Source organism: Molossus molossus, unplaced genomic scaffold, assembly GCF_014108415.1.
Source record: "Molossus molossus isolate mMolMol1 unplaced genomic scaffold, mMolMol1.p scaffold_m16_p_19, whole genome shotgun sequence".
In the NCBI taxonomy this organism is placed as follows: domain Eukaryota; kingdom Metazoa; phylum Chordata; class Mammalia; order Chiroptera; family Molossidae; genus Molossus; species Molossus molossus.
In genome coordinates this window covers 4,605,052-4,625,870 of record NW_023425354.1, presented here as the reverse complement: position 1 = coordinate 4,625,870, position 20,819 = coordinate 4,605,052, and the positions used below count along the sequence as shown (strand labels likewise).

The window sequence follows — 20,819 nt, the reverse complement described above, 5'->3', positions numbered from 1 at the left end:
CCTGTCCCCTTAAAAAAGGCTGGAAAGCCCTGGCCAGTTTGGCTCAGCGTTTAGAGCATTGGCCTGCAGTCCAGAGAGACCCGGGTTCGGTTCCCGCTGGGGGCACGTACCTCGGTTGCAGTTTGTCCTCGGCCCTGGTTGGGTTGTGCGGGAGGCAGCCACTCGATGTGTCCCTTTCACGTCGATGTTTCTCTCTCTCTCTCTCTCTTCCTCTCTCTCCCTCCCGCTCTATCTGAACAAAAAATAGAAAAATGTCCTCGAGTGAGGATAAAAAACAAAGGCTGGAAAAGTAAACTCCAGTCTGGGGGGCCTCCCCACTCCCACAAGAGGCCTGGCCTGGACCTGAGTCAGTCTGTTGGCCAGCAGCTGGTCCCATTATAGCTGTGGCCTCAGGTCCCCAGGCCAGGGGCCGGGGCAGCTCTCGGGCACACAGGCACGGTGGCACCTATTCGCAGCCCAGAGTTCCGTCCTGTGCCTTCCTCAGCTGAGCCCTGAGACCTCTTCCTGGAGCCCTGAAGGGAGCCTGGCCTCAGGCCGATGGCACAGGGTCAGGGTCCTACCCTCCAGGAGCCAGAAGACAGGGTAGAGGGGCCGGGTGAAGATGCCATGGAAGGTGTGCAGCCGCTGGGTCTCAGGCTCCAGGCTGTAGAAGGTCAGGCAACCAGACGCCAGGTCCAAGTCCACGCCCAGGAGCTTCCCTGACACGCCTGGGAGGCGCTGGGCCTTCCCATTGTGCCAGGCCTGGGCACTGTCCTCCTGAACACAGAGTCCCCACGAGCTGGGCCCATGGCTGATGTTGTCTGTGTGGGGTCCCAGCTTGTGCCGCGTCAGTTCTGGGTAGGCGACGCCCAGCGTCACCGAGTGGTTAGATGTGTGCACCTCCCAGTAGTGGCGCCCAGACCGGAAGCTCTGGGTGCACTGAACCTGCCAGAGCTCGAAGCTGCCTGGCTTAGCTGGGCCCCGGGGCTTTGGACGGTGCTCTACCTGCTGGTCCTGCCGAGACAGGTAAAGGTGGCGGTTGGCGCTGTCTGGGTCGAAGGTCAGATTTCGATAATCTGTTGGGGAGAGATGGACTGAAGGTGAGCAGGCAGGGTGCCTGTGCATGTGCACCCTCCTGATCCCAGAGGGGAGAGACAGCAATGGAAGCTCCATTGATGGAGACCAAGCACTGCCAGGCACACTAAGCTGAGCAGCCCTGCACGTCACCATGGCAACCAATCCTTGCCCAACCTCTGAAGCAGAACCTTCCATTAGCCTCATTTCACAGATGAGAAAACTGAGGTCCAGAAAGGTAACCTAACTTGACAGTGGAAGAATCGTGATTGATCCCAGATCTGTGTGCCTAGAATCTCCTTAAACACTATATTGGCTCCACGTGTAAGAGGTGTGCACCCTGCAACAGGTGTGCAAGGGGCGAGGGCATGGACAGGACAGTCAAAGCACGTGCCACACACATACATACTCACAAGTGCACACGAGCATACATGCATACATACACGTGCTCACAGTGCACATGTTTATATACACATATCCACATGTGTGCACAATACATTCACATGCGCACACACATGTGCTGGGCCTCCTTACTCTGCCAAAGTTTCCTCCTCAGCGGGCAAACCGGGCTTGGGACCAATGCCAGGGCACCTGGGGCCTCTAGGGAGCAAAGCAGTGTTAGGGGAGTGAGGGGGAGGTGAGCTCCTTGGGGGCTGGGCCCTGACTCCACTCCCACCCCCAGTGAGAAGGACAGCTGGGCCCAGAGGGTTAGGGAGAGATCTGGGATCAGCCTTACCCAGGGAGCCCGAGTCAGCAGCCTCAGCTGGTGCCCCGCCAGGGTCCCCCTTGTCCAGGAGGAGGCCACAAAGCTGGCTCAGAGACTCCTTCAGGCCGTCCAGCTGCTGATCTGCATCCCACTGTGGAGGAGTCAGCGGCGCCAGAGGCCCGGGGGGCGCCAGGAGCTGTGATTCCTGAGACCGGGAGACAGCTGCAGTAAGCCCAGGTGCAAAGGGTGGGCATGCTGGTCGCCTAACCTGCCTCCCTTTGCCCTGGTACCTGGAGGAAGGTTGGGTCATCCAACTGCTCCAGGTCCCGGATCCTGCAGTCAAAGCGAGCTGTGGCCTCCAGGTGGCCCTGTAGTCGCTGCTCCTCCTCCTGGGCCTGTGCCAGTGCCTGTTTCTTGGCCACCTCGATGTCCCTCAGTGCCATGACCTGGCGCATCTTCAGGGCCTGCAGCAGGCAGCTGAATTTGCCAGAGACCACGGAAGCCAGGGTGCAGGCTGAGCTCTGGATGGGTATAGGAGGAGCCTAGGTAGCCAGGGCCTTTCCCCACACCAATGCAGGCCAGGCCACGCTGCCTACTAGGCTGAGGGGTGCAGATTTGGGGAGCCAGGGTCCCTGGAACTTCTTTCCTCCATTCAGCCCCTCACTTTCCAATGCCACAAAGCATTCTTCAAGGTAGCTCACACCTACTACCCAGGGTCCCAGGGACCAGCTGGTGGCTGCCTGAAGAACACACCACCAAGTGGTGAGGTAGGACAGACAGGCCGGTACCTGGATCTGGCTGCTTCGAAGATGCAGCTCCTGTAGTTGGCTCTCAGCTTGGGTGGTCTGCTGCCGGGTGACCTCCAGCATGGCTCTCAGCTGGGCCTGTGGTGTCCACCAGGGCACAGAGGACAAGTGACAAGAGAGGGTCAGTATCGGCTGCGAAGTACCCCCTCAGTCAATCAACAAACGCCTGCAGATGTTAGGCATCCCCTCCTCATGCTGCGCAGGCAAGGCTGATGGATGGGCCAGTACACAGAGCACCGGCCTTGGTCTGAGCCCCAGGAGATTTGGGTCAGAGTGCCAGGAAGGCCCAGACAAAGCCCCTTCCCCACCTGGAACAGGATGGTACATGGGCTGAAGAGCTGACTTCCAGTTCCTCTTGCGGTGTGAGCAACCTGGGGCAGAGCTCCCAGGTAGTAACTGCCCCTGGGCTGTAAGTGCCCCATACCCCGGGACAACAAATGGAGCAAGTCTGGCCTAGGTGACTGACGGGAAGGAGCGATGGTCCAAAGTACCAAAGTTGTTTGATGAGTGGGCAGAGCAGCGCATTCCTAAGATGGGCTCTTCCAAATGCCCGGCCAGTGCTGAGCCCCAGCTTTGGGCCGTGAGGGGAAGAGGGCACTCCTGTCTGGTTGTGCCTCTCTGGTCCCCTCAAGGATCAAAATGTAGTTTCCTGGAGCAGGAAAAACTCCCGCTCCCAGGATGTGGTTCCCTGCACCTGGTCACCTCCCAGTAACACTTTGAGGTTAAGTACGGGCGTATCCCCACTTCCAGGAGAGGAAATGGGTGAAAGAAGTTGGTAGTCTGGCCAAAGTTATCAGATCTTCCTAAGTCCAACGCTCCTCCTTTGTCCAGGCCCGTGTAGGAAGTGGGAGGGCAGACTTTCCTGGTTCATCTGACCCTCCCCAGAAGATGCCCACGCAGCCCCGCGGGTCACTTCCCCTCCCACTAGCAAAACCCCAGCTCCACTGGCGCAGGTGCCATCCGGTTGTACCACCTGTCCCCCCTCCCTCCTTGTTGCTGTCATCTACTGGCCCACTGCAAACTCTCATGCTTAGTGGTCTTCGTGCCACCAACAGCATCGTCCAGGCCTGATTCCCCGTGACCTCAGCAGCCAAGGGGATTCTCCTCCAGCACTCGGGCTCTGGGACCCTAGACCTCCATCTCAGCTGCTCATTCCCATAACCTCATCCTGGCCTTGTCCCCAACCCGGAAATCTCTATTCCAAGTGTCTGTTTTCTGACCAGCACCTTCTTGGAATACAAGCACCCGGTGGCACTCAGGTCGTGGCCCGGAGGGAAACCGCCTCCTGCGGAAGCTGCCCGCACAGAGAGCAGAGCGGGGCGGCCCGGGGCGTCACCTTGCGCGCCTGGCACTCAACGTCCAGCAGCGCCCGCTCGTGGAGGCCACACTCGTTCACGACGCACGCGCTGCACACGCAGCGGCCCTCGGTGCGGCAGAAGAGCTCGAGCGGCCGCCCGTGCTGGGGGCAGCGCGCGCCGGGGTCCGGGCCGGCGGCCGGGGCGGGGCTCGCGGCCGGGCCGCGCTCGGCGCGCACCACCTCGAGCACGCTGCTGAGCGTCACGTTGCGGCGCAGCTCGGCGCCGTCGGGGAAGGACTCGCGGCACTCGGGGCACGCCTTCTCGCCGGGGCCCCACCAGTCCCGGATGCACGCCCCGCAGAAGTTGTGGCCGCAGGGCAGCGTCACCGGGTCCCGGTAGAGCGCCAAGCAGATGGCGCAGGTCAGCTTGTCTTCCAGCAGCTGCTCGGCCATGGCGGCGGGCGGGCAGGCCCGAGCCACCGGAGGTCTAGGCCTCTTAAAGGGACCGCAAGCCCAGCGGGTGCGCGGGGTGGAGCGAGGACGAGCGAGGACCCGCCCAGGGAGGAGTGACAGCCCTTCTCAGCGGACCGGACCGGCCGCCACTCCCAGCGGCCGCCGCCCGCAGCGCACCCAGTCCAGCCCTGCGGCTCCGCCCACGGGCTCCCCACTCCATCCAGGCTCAGCTACCCCTGCCTGCCTCCTGCCACCACAGGCTGGGAGTTGGGGTCCAGTTCCCTACGGTCCCTCTTCCCTAGACCCCGAGTCCAGCAGCTCCTTAGCAGGGGGATAGGGTCCCAGCTTCTAGAGACAAGAACCCCAGTGGGGCCCTGGTCTCCTGGCTGAAAGCCACCACCGAAGCTCTCACCTGGAAATCGAGCATCACCTCCACCTACCTCCCAGGGACTTTAGCGGTTAGGTGCGTGCAGCTGGGAGGGCCTGGCACTGGGAGCAGGCGCACACAGCTAGCACTCATCAAATGCTCTCCCCTGGCCCAAGGGGCCCAGCTGCACTTTTTCCTTGAGCTGTTTCAGGCATTTACCAAATCAGGGTGTCTCCCTTCTCTAGGCTACTTGTCAACAGTGGGGTGGAAATTTCTGGTCAGCAAAACAGACTAGCCCAGTTTTTTCATCCCCTTCAATGGAAACCAAAAGCACTCTTCCCTCTGGGGGACCTTCTGCAGCTCTCGGCTGTTCTGGAACCTGCTTTAGAGCAGTGGCTCCCCCGCAGCAGAGCAGAGGGCTGCTGATCGCTAACCCGCCTGGGCAGGTGTCGCCCAGGACCTGCTGGGGAGGGAACTCTTCCTACCAAGCAGGTCCCATTTAAAGGCAGGAAGCCCTCACTGCAATACAGTCTTGTCTCCTATGTTGTAAATATGTGGTTTCTCTCTCTGGAAAAAGTGCACACATCTCTTCTTGCTTGGCTACAGGGAGTCTTTTCCTTGAGAGGGTAGAGATACCCGAACCACCCAGGGAGAGCGCAGGGGTTTTCTGGGCCCCTCCAGGGGGTGTGCCTGAGGTCTGAGACCTGTGACGCCTGGCCTGATGAGCCAGGAGCCGGCCAGGGGCCAGTGCTCAGTGGGCAGATCTCTTTCCCGAGGCCTGTGGGAGAGGCCAAGGCAGCACCCTGCCCCCTGCTTTCTTCTGGACCCATCTTCAGCCCCTGGATCACAGGGCCTCTGACACCCCAAGGAGGCAGAGATGAGGGGTTACCTCTTCCCACCCATGAAGCAATACAACTCCACAGGGAAAGGGGCTTGGGGTGTCTGGCGCGGCTGCTCCGGGAACACAGACCCAGATTAACTATAGCAAAAACCTTTATTCATACACCCAGCCCTGGAGAGAGCCTCTTCACTCCCGGGAGGGCCACGGGGGCTGCCTCAGACGGCCCGGAACCACAGCGTGGCCCCTAGAGCTGTGTGTTCCTGCCTGTGGAGCCTGACGGGGGCCTGAGAGGCCCAGCAAACTCTGAGGTGGGTGGCAGTCTAGCCACTCAGTAGATGCCATAGGTGGGTTCATGACTGTCTCTGTACCGGTCCAGGTATCGAAGGGGCTGCCGGTGCGGGAAGCGCTTCTGCTTGGGGTGGTAAGGGGGTGGCCGCACAAACTCAAACACAGGCTCCCGCATGTCTGCAAGAAGAACAAGGTGTGGATGTGGGCTGCTCTGGCCGGAGCCCCGTCTTGTCTCCAGGTTGGGACTATCCAGCCAGCCCACCTGAGGAACGGTTGACCCTCTATGACCAGGGAGAACTGGCTGTCGGGTCAGGAGAGGTCTGTGAGCTCTGGCCCGCCACCCCCTTCCTGCAGCCCACCTGCCCTACCCAGAAGCTGGTGGAAGACGTGGGTGACCGAGTCATCCCAGCGGCACTGGAAGAAGGCCAGGCCTGCCGGAGTCATGGCTTCCTGGTGTTTCTTATAGAAATCAAAAGTGTGGAAGGTCCGCTGGGCAAGCTGGTAGCTGTGAGAAGATGGGGAGAGTGTGAGAGTGGGGAAGGGGACACCAGAGCCCCGTACCCCATCTCCACCCCACAGGCAATCCTGAGAAGCCCCTTAGGGCCTCCCTAGCACAACCACTGTCTGCTGGTCTCCAGTCTGAGTAGAGAGAGGAGAGGATGACTGAGCAAGACTAGACTGACCATTGCCGGGAAGCTGGCCAGCGGCCGGGGGTAGGGGGATGCAGGCGCATGTATGTGTGGGTGTAGATTACCAGGGTGAGGGCCGGGTATCTTCAGAGAAATCGATCGGCTTGTCCTGCTTGAAGAGCAGGAAGGCAAAGCGGTGGAAGCCAGAGCCCCGGGCAGGGAAGGGGGGCAGGTAGGGACAGGTCTCCTGTCCTTCAGCCACCCTGTTGCCCGGGATGTTAGTTCTGGTGGGAGGAAAAGTAACTTGTTAATTGCTAGTGAACAGAAGTGGCAGCGGGAACACCCACACCCCTGTACTCCCTGGAGGCTGAAACAATTCCCGGGGGGCAGACCCTAAAAGGATCTCTACTGTGCAGTCAAGTAGGAGGTGGAGCTCTGTGAACCCTTGGGGCTCAGAGACGGAGGATAGGGTCGCAAAGCCCAGCAGCCTGTTAGCTGCACCGTGGGGAGCCAGTGGCGCTGCGCAGCCAGGCAGGCGGGAGACCGTGCTACCTTGGAGCTGCTTCTCTCCCCGTCTGCTGAAATTCTGGGCTTTGTCAGAAGGCCTGCCCAGCCCGGCACAGGGATGGCCACTGTACCTGCCTCGAGGCAGCCCCCGAGGTCCTGCTGCACAGGGTGGTAACTGCAGTTGAATACAAATGACAGAAACCAACCTCCCAGTCCCTGGCCTCGATTACCCATAAGTCCCAAAGCTGTGGTCACCTGCCTGATTTCAGTCCCTTGACCCAGTGCTCAGAGACAAAAGCCACTGCGAAAACAAAAGGCAGGTTAACCCGAGCATGCCACAGCTGCCAAAGGCTTCACATGGCCACTCATTTGACTGCCACAGAGCTGCTCAGGGTGGGTAAGGGATGTGGAGGCCTCATCCTAGATTTCCAGGTGAGGAAATGAGTTCAGGGAGAGCGGGAGGCCTGTGGGAGCAGCCAAGGTCCGCTGCCTGCTTTTCTTCTGTACCCATTTTCAGCCACTGGATCATAAGGCCCCTAACACTCGCAGGAAGCAGAGGTGAGGGCCCACCTCCAGTGGAGGGAGGTTAACCCAAACTCCATTGTTAAGCCACAGTACAGCCCAGACTGAAACCCAGGTGCAGCTCTTCCCAAGATGCCTTCCCACATGCTGACCCACTGCCACATCCCAGGTACTCACACCAGCCAGTGGACATACTCAGCATCCGGCTCTAGCAGGTGTCCATCTGCACACAAACAGACCCACTGACTGAGGGCCCACGAAAGGAGCTATGGCTGGAGCTCTCCACCTGGCCCCCGGCCCCGCCCCCAGCCCCCCAGGGCCTTGGCTCATGGGAGGTGAAGGAGGCCAAGAGGCCCAGTGTACCCTAGACACCTACCCAAGTTGGTGAGCAGCAGTGTCCACATGGAGCCCTCGTCTGCCTCATAGGTCACCTCTGGGGCTTGGGCAGCCTGATGGGGAGAGAACAAGGGAGGTGTTCCCCCCCCAGGGACAGCTGTTATATAGACAGACCTTCCTACCCTCGTCCGTATGGTTTAGTGGTTAGAGCATCAACCCGAGAAGGGTCTTGGGTTTGATTCCTGGTCAAGGGCATGTAACCTGGGTTGCAGGTTCAATGCCTGACCCCGGTTGGGGTGGTGGAGGAGGCAACCAATCGACGTGTCTCTCTCACATCGATGTTTCTCTTTCTCTCCCTCCCTCTTTCCCTTCCACTCTATCTAAAAATGAATGGAGCCCTGGCCAGTTTGGCTCCGCGGTTAGAGCATCGGCCTGTGGACCAGAGAGTCCTGGGTTCAGTTCCCCCTAAGGGCACGTACCTCAGTTGCAGTTTGTTCCCACCACGGTTGGGGCTGTGTGGGCGGCAACCACTCCATGTGTCTCTCACGTCGATGTTCCTCTCTCTCTTCCCCCCTCTCTCCTGCTCTGTCTAAAGATAAATGCAAAAATGTCCACGGGTGAGGATTAAAAAAATAAACAAATAAAAATCAATGGAAAATATTCTCAGGTGAGGATTAAAAAAGAATCCTATTCAAACTTAAAAAAAATAAACAAACAGACAGACCTTCTTTCTTGAGCGCAGGCGTCTGAGGGAGGCCTGGGGAACCGAGAGCCCGCTCTGATCCAAACACCCTTGACAGCCCCTCTGGAGGCAGGTCCGCCAGAGAAACTTAGGGAGGACCTGCGCAGAGGGCCTGTCCAGAGACCTGAACCGCAAGCAGGCCCACATGTCAATGAACAGGGGTTAGGAGGGCACTCTGGAGACAGGGCCAGCCAAGATGGAGCTGCTTTTTCTTTCACTTTGTTTTTTTTATTTTGTAATTATCATACTGTTTACTAGGAAATCAGAAAGAGGAGATACAGAACAACAAAACCCTGGATAAGACCACATAGATGCCATGTTTGTGCCCTTAACCACCATAAAATCCACCTCTAAAAATGCTTTCAAAAAGGAGTTGATGTGGCTCAGTTGGTTGTGTGTCATCCTGTGCACCCGAAGGTTGCCATTTCAATTCCTGGTCAGGGCACATGCCCGGGTTTTGAGCTCAGTTCTCGGGGCGGGGGGGGGGGGTGGGGGGGAGCTGCGGGAGGTAGCTGATAGATGTTACACTCTCACATCAGTGTTTCTCTCTCCCTCCCTCCCTCTCTCTAAAAATCAAAATATTAAAAAAAAAAAAAGGAATCGTCTGTGGCCCTGCAGTGGGATGTGCTTGTGTACACAGGGCAGGACGGGGCACAAGCCAGCAGTACCTCAGTTGGAGTGATCTCATTGCCATGGTACACAGGCATCAAGTCATCTTCACCCACGGTGTAGGCCACGTGCAAGGGAACTCGGGGCACGAACGTGGCACTGTGGAACAGGTCTCGGTAGAGGCCATAATACTCTGCCAGACGCTGCTTGTGGTAGGGGCCACAAGTCCTCTCCCATTCAGCCCGCACAGCCTCCAGCGAAATGCGCACTGGGAAGGAATAATACCAGTTGGGACCCAGGGTGAGGGCAAAAATACACCAGCGCCCTCTCCCCTAGGAGGGCTTACCTGTGCGGAGGCGGGCAGCCCGCTCCTCCTCCACATTGGCCCTCAGCTCCTGGAGGGCCTGTTTCCGCTCCAACAGCCGTTGGGTCCGACAGACCTTGGGTGGAGGCAGCCCAATGTCAATCTTGTCTTTGGGATCTAGGGAGGAAAGATGTGTTGGAAGAAGTGGGATCAATTCTTGGTAAAGCCACCTGTCCCTACCTAGTCCTCTCACTTGCCCAAGATCTGCTGCTAAAGCTTTCCCTTTAATTCATAAAACTAAAACATACTGTGTAGTCTGCTTCACAGATCTGACCAGGGGGCCAGTTGCTAAGCAAATTGGATAAATTTGAGATTGCATTTTCTAATTCCTACACCAAATTACACGGTCTGTCTAGGTCAGTGGTTCTCAACCTTCCTAATGCTGCGACCCTTTAATCAGTTCACGTTGTGGTGACGCCTAACCATAAAATTATTTTCATCCCTACTTCATAAATGTAATTTTGCTATTGTTATGTCTTAGGTGACCCCTGTGAAAGGGCTGTTCGACCCCCAAAGGGGGCCCATTTTTTGTTCAGATAGAGCGGGAGGGAGACCCACAGCTTGAGAACCACTGGTCTAGGTCATGGAAAATAGAGGCAGATGGTCTCCCAATTATAGTTGGGATCACCTTCAAGCCTGTTCACAGCTGGCCACACCTGTGTCCTCAGTAGAACAGCTGAAGCTAGAAGGACTTAAAGTAGCACTTCTTACCCTTTAATGAACAAGCCATACAAGTCACTTGGGAAATTTGTTAAAATTCAGATTCTGACTCAGCAGGTCAGAGTGGGGCCTGGAACTGCATTTCTTTCTTTTAATCCTCACCAAGGACATGCTTTTTATTGATTTTAGAAAGAAGGGGAGAGAGGGAGAGGGAGAGAGAGAGAAACACTGATTGTGCCCTGACTGGGAACTGAACCCGCGACCTTTCTGTGTATGAGAGGATGCTCCAACCAATTGAGCCACATTGGCCAGGGCATAAAACCGACTTTCTAAGGAGCTCCTAGGTAATGCCTGTGCTGCTGGTCCCAGAACACACTTTGAGTAGCAAGGTCCTAGAGAGCTTTTAACCCAACGCCTTTCCCCATTTACATTAGACAATAACAAAAAATAACACACATTGAACTTTTTTTTTTTTTTTATCCTCACCCGAGGACATTTTTCCATTTTTTGTTCAGATAGAGCGGGAGGGAGAGAGAGGAAGAGAGAGAGAGAAACATCAATGTGAAGGGACACATCGAGTGGCTGCCACCCGCACGACCAACCAGGGCCGGGGACAAACTGCAACCGAGGTACATGCTCTTGGGGGGAACTGAACCTGGGTCTCTCTGTACCACAGGCCAACGCTCCAACCGCTGAGCCAAACCGGCCAGGGCCACACTGAACTTCTATTAAGAATAGATTAGGCTCCCTGGCTGATTTGGCTCAGCGGTTGGAGCATCCATCAGCCTGAGGACCAGAGAGTCCTGGGTTTGGTTCCTGCTAGGGGCACGTACCAATTAAAAAAAAAAAAGATTAGGCTAGAAATTCCAATGGACCATGTCCTTTAATGCTCACACTTTTATGACACAGACATAATTATTTGAGTTTACAGTTGAAGAAACTGAAGCTCAGGGAAGTCACTCCTAAGAGGCTGGCTTGGGTTTAAATCATGCTGTCTAGTTTCCATGCCTGTGCCCTTAACCACCATCCACAGCCTCTGTGAAGGCTTTCCAAAAGGATGCACTTGTAAGTTGCTCAAGGGCAGAGTTCCCGAGTCATCTTACCCAGGGCTTTCAATTTCATTCAGCAAAGTATTGCACACTATGCGGGTGCAAGGATCCAATGACGGTTAATGACAGGCAGGACCCCTGTCCTTAGAGAGCTCACAATCTGGGCGGGAGGCAGCGAAAAGAAAGTAAGGACGGTATGAGCAGGGCTACATACTGAGTATTTTAGGAGCACAGAGCGGCGTTATAATTCGGAATTGCGGGGGCGGGGGGCGGCCAAGAAAGGATTTTAGGAATAGAAATATCTAAAGTGGAACTCCAATAGTGGGGGTGGGAATTTTCCAAACAGGGGGGGCCAACAGGTGTGAAAAATCCTGGTTGGACAAAACCTCCCACGGGAATGCAGGCTGGCCCCTCCCCCAATGCTCTAGGAGGACGCTGGTGGGGCCCCCGAGGCCGGCACCCAAAGCCCCGTATTCCGGTCGCCCCGCACCTGACTCCACCCCGAAATGCTCCCGGTAGGTCCGCCACCAGTGCGGGGCCCGCGCCTCCTGCTCCGCCCGGCGCCGGTAGCGGTCGAAGCTGCGGTACTTCTCCAGCCGCTCCAGGTTGCTCACGTCGATGTCCTCGTTGGGCATCGGCCCCAGAGGCGGGGTCCGGCGGCTCAGCGCGGCTGCGGGCAGAGAGCGGGACGTCTCAGGCCGGCTACGGCCCGGCCCCGCGGAGGCCGGGCGGGCGCTGGCTCGAGTCCCAGGGTTTGGGTTAAATGGGAACCTGAGAGAGCCCCACACCCTTAGACCGCTCACCCGAGGTGCTGAAGCCCCGCCACCTCCGACTTCCGCCCAGCACCGCTCGCCACCAGGGCGCCGCCATCTTCCCTCAGGTTGGCACCGCCCCCACCTCTCAAACCCCGCAGAGGTGGCGGGAATTGCGCCTGCTGCGCCGCGGAGGCCCCGCCCCGGCGCCGACAGGCCCCGCCCCGCCCCGCCCGGCCCCGCCCCTACGCTGACAGGCCCCACCCCGCGCCGCATGGCCGCGCCCCTGCGCTGACAGGCCCCACCCCGCGCCGCATGGCCCCGCCCCGCGCCGCATGGCCCCGCCCTGGCGCTGACAGGCCCCGCCCCGCCCCGCCTGGCCCCAGCAGACCCGCGACCCAGGAGCCAGGCCCAGACGACTCCTTCCGGGAGAGCTCGAGGTCCTCTCCTCCCGGAGGGAGGCGGCTGCGGGCTCTGGGCGACCCGGCCCCAGAAGTACTTGGTGGACGACAAGGCGGAGCTGCGAGCGGTCGGGGCTCCTGCCCGCGGCCGGCCACCGGGGGGCGGCAGAGGTGCGGCTCTGAGCCCAGTTCCCCAACGCGGCATCCTGAACCCCAATGCTGCGGCGGCGGCAGGGGATGCCAACAGGGATTCTGGAGTCAGGCTGCTTGGGTTCAGATCTAGATTGTGACCTTCCTCGCACCCTTGCAGGTGCCTCCTTTGGGTAAAAAGCAGGTAGCAGTAGTACTTAACTCTGTTGTTAGGATTAGATTAATTTAACATATATAGCATTTACTGTGGTATTAAGACAGGCTGGTAAGCCAGGACAAGCAGAATAGGGAAAGTGAGACGGATAGTTAAACGGCAGGTTGCAGCCATCTGGAAAACCCTATCTTCCCCAAACAAGGACAGTTGAGTATGGAAAGGGCCCTGGCCAGTTTGGCTCAGCGGTTAGAGCGTCGGCCGGCAGACCCGAGAATCCTGGGTTCGGGATTGTACCTCGGTTGCAGTTTTCCCCGCCCCGGTTGGGGTGGTGTGCTCCATGTGTCTCTCTCACGTCGATGTTTCTTCTCTCTCTCTTCCCCCCTTTCTCTCTCCTGCTGTGTCTGAAAGTAAATGCAAAAAATGTCCTTGAGTGAGGATTAATAAAAAGAAAAGAATCCTATTCAAACTTAAAAAAAATAAACAGACAGACAGACCTTTCTTCAGCCCAGGCGTCTGAGGGAGGCCTGGGGAACAGAGAGCCCGCTCTGATCCAAACACCCTTGACAGCCCCTCTGGAGGCAGGTCCTCCAGAGAAACTTAGGGAGGACCTGCGCAGAGGGCCTGTCCAGAGATCTGAACCGCAAGCAGGCCCACATGTCAATGAACAGGGGTTAGGAGGGCACTCTGGAGACAGGGCCAGCCAAGATGGAGCTGCTTTTTCTTTCACTTTGTTCTTTTTATTTTGTAATTATCATGATATTGTTTACTAGGAAATCAAAAAGAGGAGATACAGAACAAAACCCTGGATAAGACCACATAGATGCCATGTTTGTGCCCTTAACCACCATAAAATCCACCTCTAAAAATGCTTTCAAAAAGGAAAAAAAAAAGTACATAAATGGTTTGCTGTTCTCCCCAACCAGAGGGTAAATAGCTTAAATCACCCTACTCAGGGAGACAGATAACAAATTCAACTGGTACCATTTGCCAACCACACCCAAAGACAGATAAAATTAAGAGAATAAATCTTTGTCCAGCCATTGTGGCTCAGTGCTTGAGCATAGACCCATGCACCAAGAAGTCACTGGTTCGATTCCCAGTCAGGGCACATGCTCAGGTTGTGGGCCAAATCCCCAGTGGGGGCATGCAAGAGGCGGCCAGTTGATGTTCTCTCTTAACGATGTTTCTCTTTCTCCCTACCTCTCTCTCTCTCCCCCCCAAAAAAGAGAGAATAAATCTTCATTGTGGTATATCAGCATAAAGATTATGAATATTCTACTGATCCTCCCCTAAGATCTCCCCCAAATGTCCAGCCTTTTAAAATCCCTCAAAAGAAAGGTCTCAGGGAGGGTTCTTCCTCTTGGGAGCACATCCATGCCTCCCCCGCCCCTTTCCCCAAAGCATGCATCTTCTAAACACTAAGGTACCCCAGGAGGTTTGCAGCCAGGGCAGCAATGGGCAGCAGCAGTTCATCCCAGGCAAACCCTCTGAACCTGTCCCCAAGCCCCCTTTTCTCTGCTTTCTTTTTCTTTTTGGTACGTGCCCCCAGCGGAAACCGAACCCGAGACTCTCTGGTCTGCAGGCCAACGCTCCAACCGCTGAGCCAAACCGGCCAGAGCTTCTCTGCTTTCTTATATGAGCCAAAGCAGCCCCTGCCTGGGATCATCCCCACCTTGTCCTCTCCTGTTATCCCAGCCCTTCCTTGTTTCACTGTCCCCAGCTTTTAACAGACATTCTCTAAAATTCACCCGGACTCCGTGTTATGAAATATTTCCTACTCGAAGTCAAGAACCCACACACTACTGCCGGCCCTAGGCAGACCCACCAAGGGCCATGTTCCCTTTCCCCTGACAGTATATGCGTTAGCTTTTGGTCACCTCCATTTCCCCAATATCCACACAGTGGCATGTCAGTGTCTCTGCCTCAATCCTTCCAGGGCTGTGCTGCTCTTGGGATCCAGTACTAACAAGGCAGAACTTGGTACCCCAGGTGAAGTGGCCCCTGTGCCCTGGTACTCTAGTTTTCATGCCACTACACCAGCTTAGTCTCTTCTCACTCAGCACTTTGCTCCCCAGAGCACTGGATCATTGCATATGCTGTCACTTCTACCTTCCACTCCTCACCTTTGCCCCTGTGGCCTGGTTGCTTCCCAGGCCCAGTGGAGTGGTCCCCCCAGAAAGCCTTTCCCAATACCCAAGATTCCGAGGCTAGACGGGGCTCCAAGGCTCGGCTCTGCTTGGCTCTCCAAGGCTCCAGGATTGGCTCCGAGGCTTGGCTAGACTCTGAGGCTAGCATTAGTCTTTAATGATGTCACGCTGCACGTTGACAAGTCACACTTTGTTCTTGTGTTGGCAGTGGCAACTTGCAAGATGCCTAAAGGGTTTGAGCACCAGACTGGCCTTCAGGGAACAGACACTTGTTCCAACCTCCCCCACCTCCTTCCTTCTGAATTCCATCCTGGGCCTGTACAGGACGCAGCAGCTGTGGTGGACTGGTTTCATCCGCGTGTGCACCAACTTGGCGCGGAATTATAAAAACATATTTACAGACATTCCATAGTGTTTTCATAATCAGGCGCAAAGACCCTTTTGTCAAAAGGGATTCTATCTGCCCTGGCCAGTTTGGCTCAGCGGTTAGAGCGTCGGCCTGCGGTCCAGAGAGACCCGGGTTCGGTTCCCGCTAAGGGCACGTGCTTCGGTTGCAGTTTGTCCCCGGCCCTGGTTGGTCGTGCGGGTGGCAGCCACTCGATGTGTCCCTTCATGTCGATGTTTCTCTCTCTCTCTCCCTTCCTCTCTCTCCCTCCCGCTCTATCTATACAAAAAATGGAAAAATATATCCTCAGGTGAGGATAAAAAAAAAAAAGGGATTCTATCTAAGGCTGTGCAAAATTCAAAAGGATCAGATCCCTTTGAATGAGTCCAGAGTCCATTAAACAAAATTGACCTGGGCTATGGGGAGGCCCCGGTGTGCCAAAGACTGCCTTGCTGGAAAGGACCCTAAAGTGAGCACACTTGGCCTCGGAGCCAGAGGCTGAAAGGGCTCCAGAAGCAGGGAAAAGTGGCTGTGCAAGTCACTGTCACTCACTGAGGCTGGTCCCTTGGTCCTGCTGGAAGAAGAGGTATTGCTTGTGGGCGCCGGCCTGGCGGTTCTGCAAAAATAGCCTGGGTCTCAATTCGAGATGGCAAAAGATGGGCTTCTTCAGAGGAAGAACAAGACCTGGGAGGCAAATACAGAATCAAACACAAACTGGTCACACAATGGAAACTGAAGAGCACATAGGGAAGGTCTGCTAACCAGAATGGCAGGTGGACATCACCTACTGGCCACAAGCAAAGGGAAGCCAGAGGGCTCTCTGTAGGTGAGGCTGCCCCTCTGGAGCATGCCATCCTACCCGGCATGTTCAGAAAATGGGCCCCCTGGAGGCATGCCCACAGCCTGGAGCACTAGTGTAGACATGGCTGTTGGAACTCCCGAGGTAGAAAAATGATTCTTCTCCTGGGGCCACACCGCCAGAGGTATGGGGGTGGGGGGTGGGGGGACAGCTTCTTCCCTGAGGCCCAGGCTTACTTCTGTAAAACAGTGGCACCCAATGACCCCTAAGGTTATTGGTTCCTGGACGGTGGCCCTTGTAAGTTCTCATCCTCAGATAGCATGTGGCCTGGGAGTTGGAGGCCCTGGATTTAAATCCCATCTCTGGCTGTGTGCCTCAGGTTCTTTCCTGCCTGAATCTCAGACTCCAGTGGTGCAAAGCAGGGGTGGAAACAGGTCACCTGTCCGTCCCTTCCTGCTGGAACATCCTAGGTATCTAAGCTGGCTTTTTGCTCCTATGCCTGTGCTATTCCCACTATCATCGCTTCTTGTGGCTTCCTGATGCCAAATGGTGGTGTTTGTGCCTGATGCAGGGAGGCTGGGGTGGAGACTATAGCTACCAGCATAGAGTGGGTGGCAGTGCCACACAAGAGGTGGCGCGTGCGCACGCGCGCACACACACACACACACACACTTCAAACACCCTTCCTGTAGCTCCACCCTTGTGCTTGTACGTTTTCTCTGCCAGGTCAGAAACAGAGAAGACGGAAAAAAGACCGTCTTTCCCCACATCCACCTATGATCCGCTGACTCTCACTTTCCAATAGAAATCTGGGTGCCTAAGGTACTAAGTTTCTAAGTTGGGGGCTCCTATGCTTTGTCTGCAGCCTACTCTTCTACTTCCCCTCCTTTTAATGAATGGCTAATCAGCATGGAAAAGATCGTCTTTAGTGAAATAGACCTCTTCAAAGTTCTTCAAGAGCTGTGCAAAGATCATAAAGGGAATTCGAGATGGTAGATCGGAGGTCAGCAAGGTTTTTCTGTAACTGCTAGAGTATGGCGTATGATTTCTGTGACATGCCAAGTCTTTCCTCATAGTTTGACAACAGCCAGAGACAATTTGTAAACAAATAGGTGTCTGTATTTTTTTTAATTTTGATCGTCACCTGAGAATATTTTTTACATTGATCTTCAGATAAAGCAGGAGGGGGAGAGGGAGGAAGAGAAAGAGAGAAACATCGATGTGAGAAAGACACATAGACTGGTTGCCACCCGCACAACCCCAACCAGGGCTGGGGCCAAACTGCAACTGAGGCATGTGCCCTTGGCTGGAATCGAACCAGGGACTCCTTGGTCCGTGGGCGATGCACATACCACTGAGCCATACCGATCAGGGCCTTTTTTTCTTTGCTCCGGACCTGGGCTACCCCCGATCAAGTGCCTGCTTTATTCAGACAGGAAATGCCGGAGTAGATCACAGCCTGTGTCTGTATTCTAATAAAAATTTACTTGTAGGCACTAAAGTGTGAACTTCATGACTGCCATGTATTAGGCTCGGCTCCAAGGCTAGGTTCGGCTCTCTGAGGCTAGGCCTGCTTTGGTACTAGCAGAAGCTTGACCCTCACACACACTGAAATGGGATGAAGGGGTCTCTCCATCCAGCAGGAAGTGGCCACAGCTGGAACTTGGTTTTCACAAACAGCAGCCAAACAACTCACCTCTCACCACTACTGCCAATCTCACATCAGTGCGCACCTACTATGTGTTAGGACCAGTAGGACCCAGTCCTGCCCTTCAGTTGTTGTTTTTAATTTGTGAGATCCTGAATGTGCACAGCAGAACTGAAGGCTGTGGGTGGACTAGGACTATGCACCAGGCCCGGGAAGCACAGGGGTTCGGATCTTAATGTTCCTGTGCTTACACCTGGACTCCTTTGCTATTTTAGCTTTTCCTTTTGATTTTGAATCCTCTTCTGTGTGCCTCTAACCCCACCCCAGCCTACTGGTCTGCAAATGAAAAGCACAGAGCCTCTGGGGGCTGGGGCATGGGGCTTGCTGGTCTACCAGGTGGCTCCTCTCTCTCTCTCTCTCTCTCTCTCTCTCTCTCTCTCTCTCTCTCCTCTTTTCATATTTCTCCATTAGTCTTTACTTTTTTTTTCTGAAGGTCAACATTAGTCTTTACTTTTGATAAACATTCCTTTCTTCTCTGTCCTAGAACCTTCTGAGAGTGGGGCTCGCTTGGAATTTAACTGTTAGAAAGGCCAAAAATGGGTTCAATTTGAAGCAAACAGTTTGAATAACTCTTGAAACTGGGAAGTGTTGGCCCCACCAGTCTCTTTTATCATTGCTACTTCCACCCATATTTCTCCTTCCAGGAAACTGAATTAAGGGTCTGGGCTATGACCTCGAGGAGCCGTTTATTTGAAAAGAAAAAGAATGTCTGGCAGATACACAGCCCTTATTCCTGTGTGCAGCCCTCCACCAGCTGTGTTCCGAAGAGCTGATGTGGGGGATAAGCTCCCAGCTACACCTTCACGCCGGTGTCCACCGAGCATAAGTGAGTCAGGAGATCTGGCTAGAAAGAAATGGTAAAGACTCATTAGAGGGTCTTAGGATTTGCAAACCAGAAACACAACTAGGCAATACCCAGAAGGTTTCAAAGAAAAAAGAAAAGCTGAGTTATTAAAGAGCACATTGTTGAGAAGCAGCAGTCCTGCTTCCTTAGCTTCTGGAAGGGTCCAAGATGATAATATTCGAGATGTTCAGTGGTCTGGATAACGGATGTCAGGCAGTCTGGATCCGTGAACATTCTTTCCCAGGTCCTCCAAGGAGCAATCAGGTTTTCAGGTCCCTGGTTAGTCAAAGCAAGAGTAGACTTGTTTCCTCAGGCCCCACCCTACTTGATTCCAGTAATTTAGCAGCTTGACTATAGTGACTCCATTTTATTTCTTCACTCTTTCCTCACTAGGGAGAATGATATAGAGCAGTTAGTGTTGGGCACTGAGTAAGGTGTCATTATAACTGAGTGCCCATGGAACGTCTCCACTGTCCAGAAATTTGGGGACCCTCTTTGATACACCTTCCCCTCGTTCCATCCCGACCCTCCATGTCAGGTACCAGGTCCTGTGGGGTCACTTTTCTGTGACCCTTCACTGTCCTCAGCCTCCCTGTACCACTGCAAGCAGCTTTCCAATGGCTCCTGTCCTCTCCTGCCCCTTCCTGTCCTCCACCCACAGCCACAATAGGTTGCATTTAGGTTTTCTAAGTGCAAATATGGCCCCACTGTTTAAAACCCTTTAATGAGTTCCCATTGCCTTGAAGATAGAAATGCAAACTCTTCAACAAGATATACAAAGCCATATCCACAGGCTCTCTAATTCTAAAGTCTTTCAGTCTTGAAGGCCAGGATGCACACCCCAATGTGTGCCCATGGTCACCCACATACCTGCCAGGTGCCTGCTTAAATGCTAGCTGCTCCGGGACCGTGCCACGCTCCGAGCCCTCCAGCGCTTCGCACGGAGGGGGCTATCCATGTGCGTTGAGGGGACCCTGTGAGCATGAAGGCTTCTGGTGGGCACTGGGTGCCCCCCCCCCCCAGGGAGGTGCAGACCCAGGCAGCTCCTCTCCTTCAGTGACACTGCATTCAGCGCGCCTCTGGAGGGCGCAGCCGTGACATGGCTGCGAGCCCGGTTTTGCAGTCGGCCCAGGCAGCACTCAAGCCCAGGTTCTGCTACGGTGCCGTTACCCTGGGTCCATTATTTCCTCCCTGAGCCTCAGTCCCTCTGGCCGTGGTGTGCAGCTTGTAGCTGGAGGTCCAGCCCTGGCCAGTGCTACAGCCCACAACAGTGCTATGGAGCAAACTTTCTGAGAAGTAAGTACAAACTGATGAGCCACGGCAAATTGTAAGAATCCAGGCACTAAGAGTATAGCAATTGATGCCCTGGTCTGTGTGGCTCAGCGGGTTGAGGGTCGTCCAGTGCACCAAAACGTCACCACCAACCAAGGCATAGGCCCAGGTTGCAGGCCCTGTAGGGGGCGTGCAGGAGGCAGCCAATCGATGTGTCTGTCTCTCCCTTCCTCTCCAAAATCAATAAAAACATTAAAAATATATCAATATACATATAGCAATTCATGTTAGGGACTCTAAACAAGCACTGAAAGCCACTGTCAGAGCGTAAACTGGTCCAACTACTTACAGAGCAATTTGGCAGTAACTAGTCAAGTTTAACTAGCAAAGGTATGCACCTATTCTGTGACCTAGAAATTCTACTTCTGGGGATCTACCTTAGAGAAGTGCTTACCTATATGCCAAGGAGGCATGCCCAGCACTGGCCGGGCAGCATTATTTATAATAAAATCACAATAAAAAACTGGAAACATGCTAAATGCCCATTTGCAGGAGAATGAATAAATAAATTGTAGTATATTCAAACAATGAAATAGTATTCAGCAGTTAATATTCATGAATTGGATTTAGAAATAAAGTTGTGAAAAAAGAAAGTTCGCAGAAGAGTGTATACAATATACCATTTACATAGATTTTTAAACATACAAATCAATATTCTGTATTGTTTGTGGAACATACAGAACAAAACTGTAAAACCAGAAAGAGAATGGTGATCTCTTAATCAACTATGGCAAGAAATGAACAGTAGTTAGGTTTTTTAAAAAGAACATAGCAGTTTAATGGGTCCAAAATGAAGGCTGTACATTGTTGGTAAACAAATGAGATCCCAGAAAGCTGTTGGGACTGTGAGGGAAACCTGGCGGGGCACCGCACCCCCCTGCCCGCACCCCGCACCTGAGCAGGAGGACAGAGGCCCTG

At 54.7% G+C, this 20,819-nt stretch overlaps 2 protein-coding genes across 5 annotated transcripts; both read right to left on the bottom strand.

Moving 5' to 3' along the window:
- Positions 1–246: 246 nt before the first annotated feature.
- Positions 247–4,315, bottom strand: TRIM65 (tripartite motif containing 65). Of its 2 annotated transcripts, XM_036269003.1 has the most exons (6): positions 3,902–4,315; positions 2,548–2,643; positions 2,050–2,280; positions 1,790–1,964; positions 1,588–1,653; positions 247–1,055 (listed from the first exon to the last, which is right to left on the bottom strand). In XM_036269003.1, exons 1-6 carry the CDS (start codon positions 4,313–4,315, stop codon positions 481–483), a joined length of 1,557 nt encoding a protein of 518 aa, XP_036124896.1. In that variant the 3' UTR covers positions 247–480. The 2 variants fall into 2 exon arrangements, with proteins under 2 accessions (XP_036124896.1, XP_036124897.1); XM_036269004.1 differs by lacking the exon at positions 1,588–1,653.
- Positions 4,316–5,680: 1,365 nt separating this feature from the next.
- Positions 5,681–12,110, bottom strand: MRPL38 (mitochondrial ribosomal protein L38). 3 transcript variants are annotated; one of them, XM_036268689.1, is made up of 9 exons: positions 12,033–12,110; positions 11,720–11,899; positions 9,503–9,637; positions 9,216–9,424; positions 7,846–7,918; positions 7,647–7,692; positions 6,566–6,724; positions 6,171–6,316; positions 5,681–5,988 (listed from the first exon to the last, which is right to left on the bottom strand). In XM_036268689.1, exons 1-9 carry the CDS (start codon positions 12,097–12,099, stop codon positions 5,852–5,854), a joined length of 1,152 nt encoding a protein of 383 aa, XP_036124582.1. In that variant the 5' UTR covers positions 12,100–12,110; the 3' UTR covers positions 5,681–5,851. The 3 variants fall into 3 exon arrangements, with proteins under 3 accessions (XP_036124582.1, XP_036124583.1, XP_036124584.1); XM_036268690.1 differs by having other exon boundaries at positions 6,180–6,316; XM_036268691.1 differs by lacking the exons at positions 11,720–11,899; positions 12,033–12,110 and adding an exon at positions 11,284–11,352 and having other exon boundaries at positions 5,684–5,988.
- Between the last annotated feature and the right edge of the window lie 8,709 nt (positions 12,111–20,819).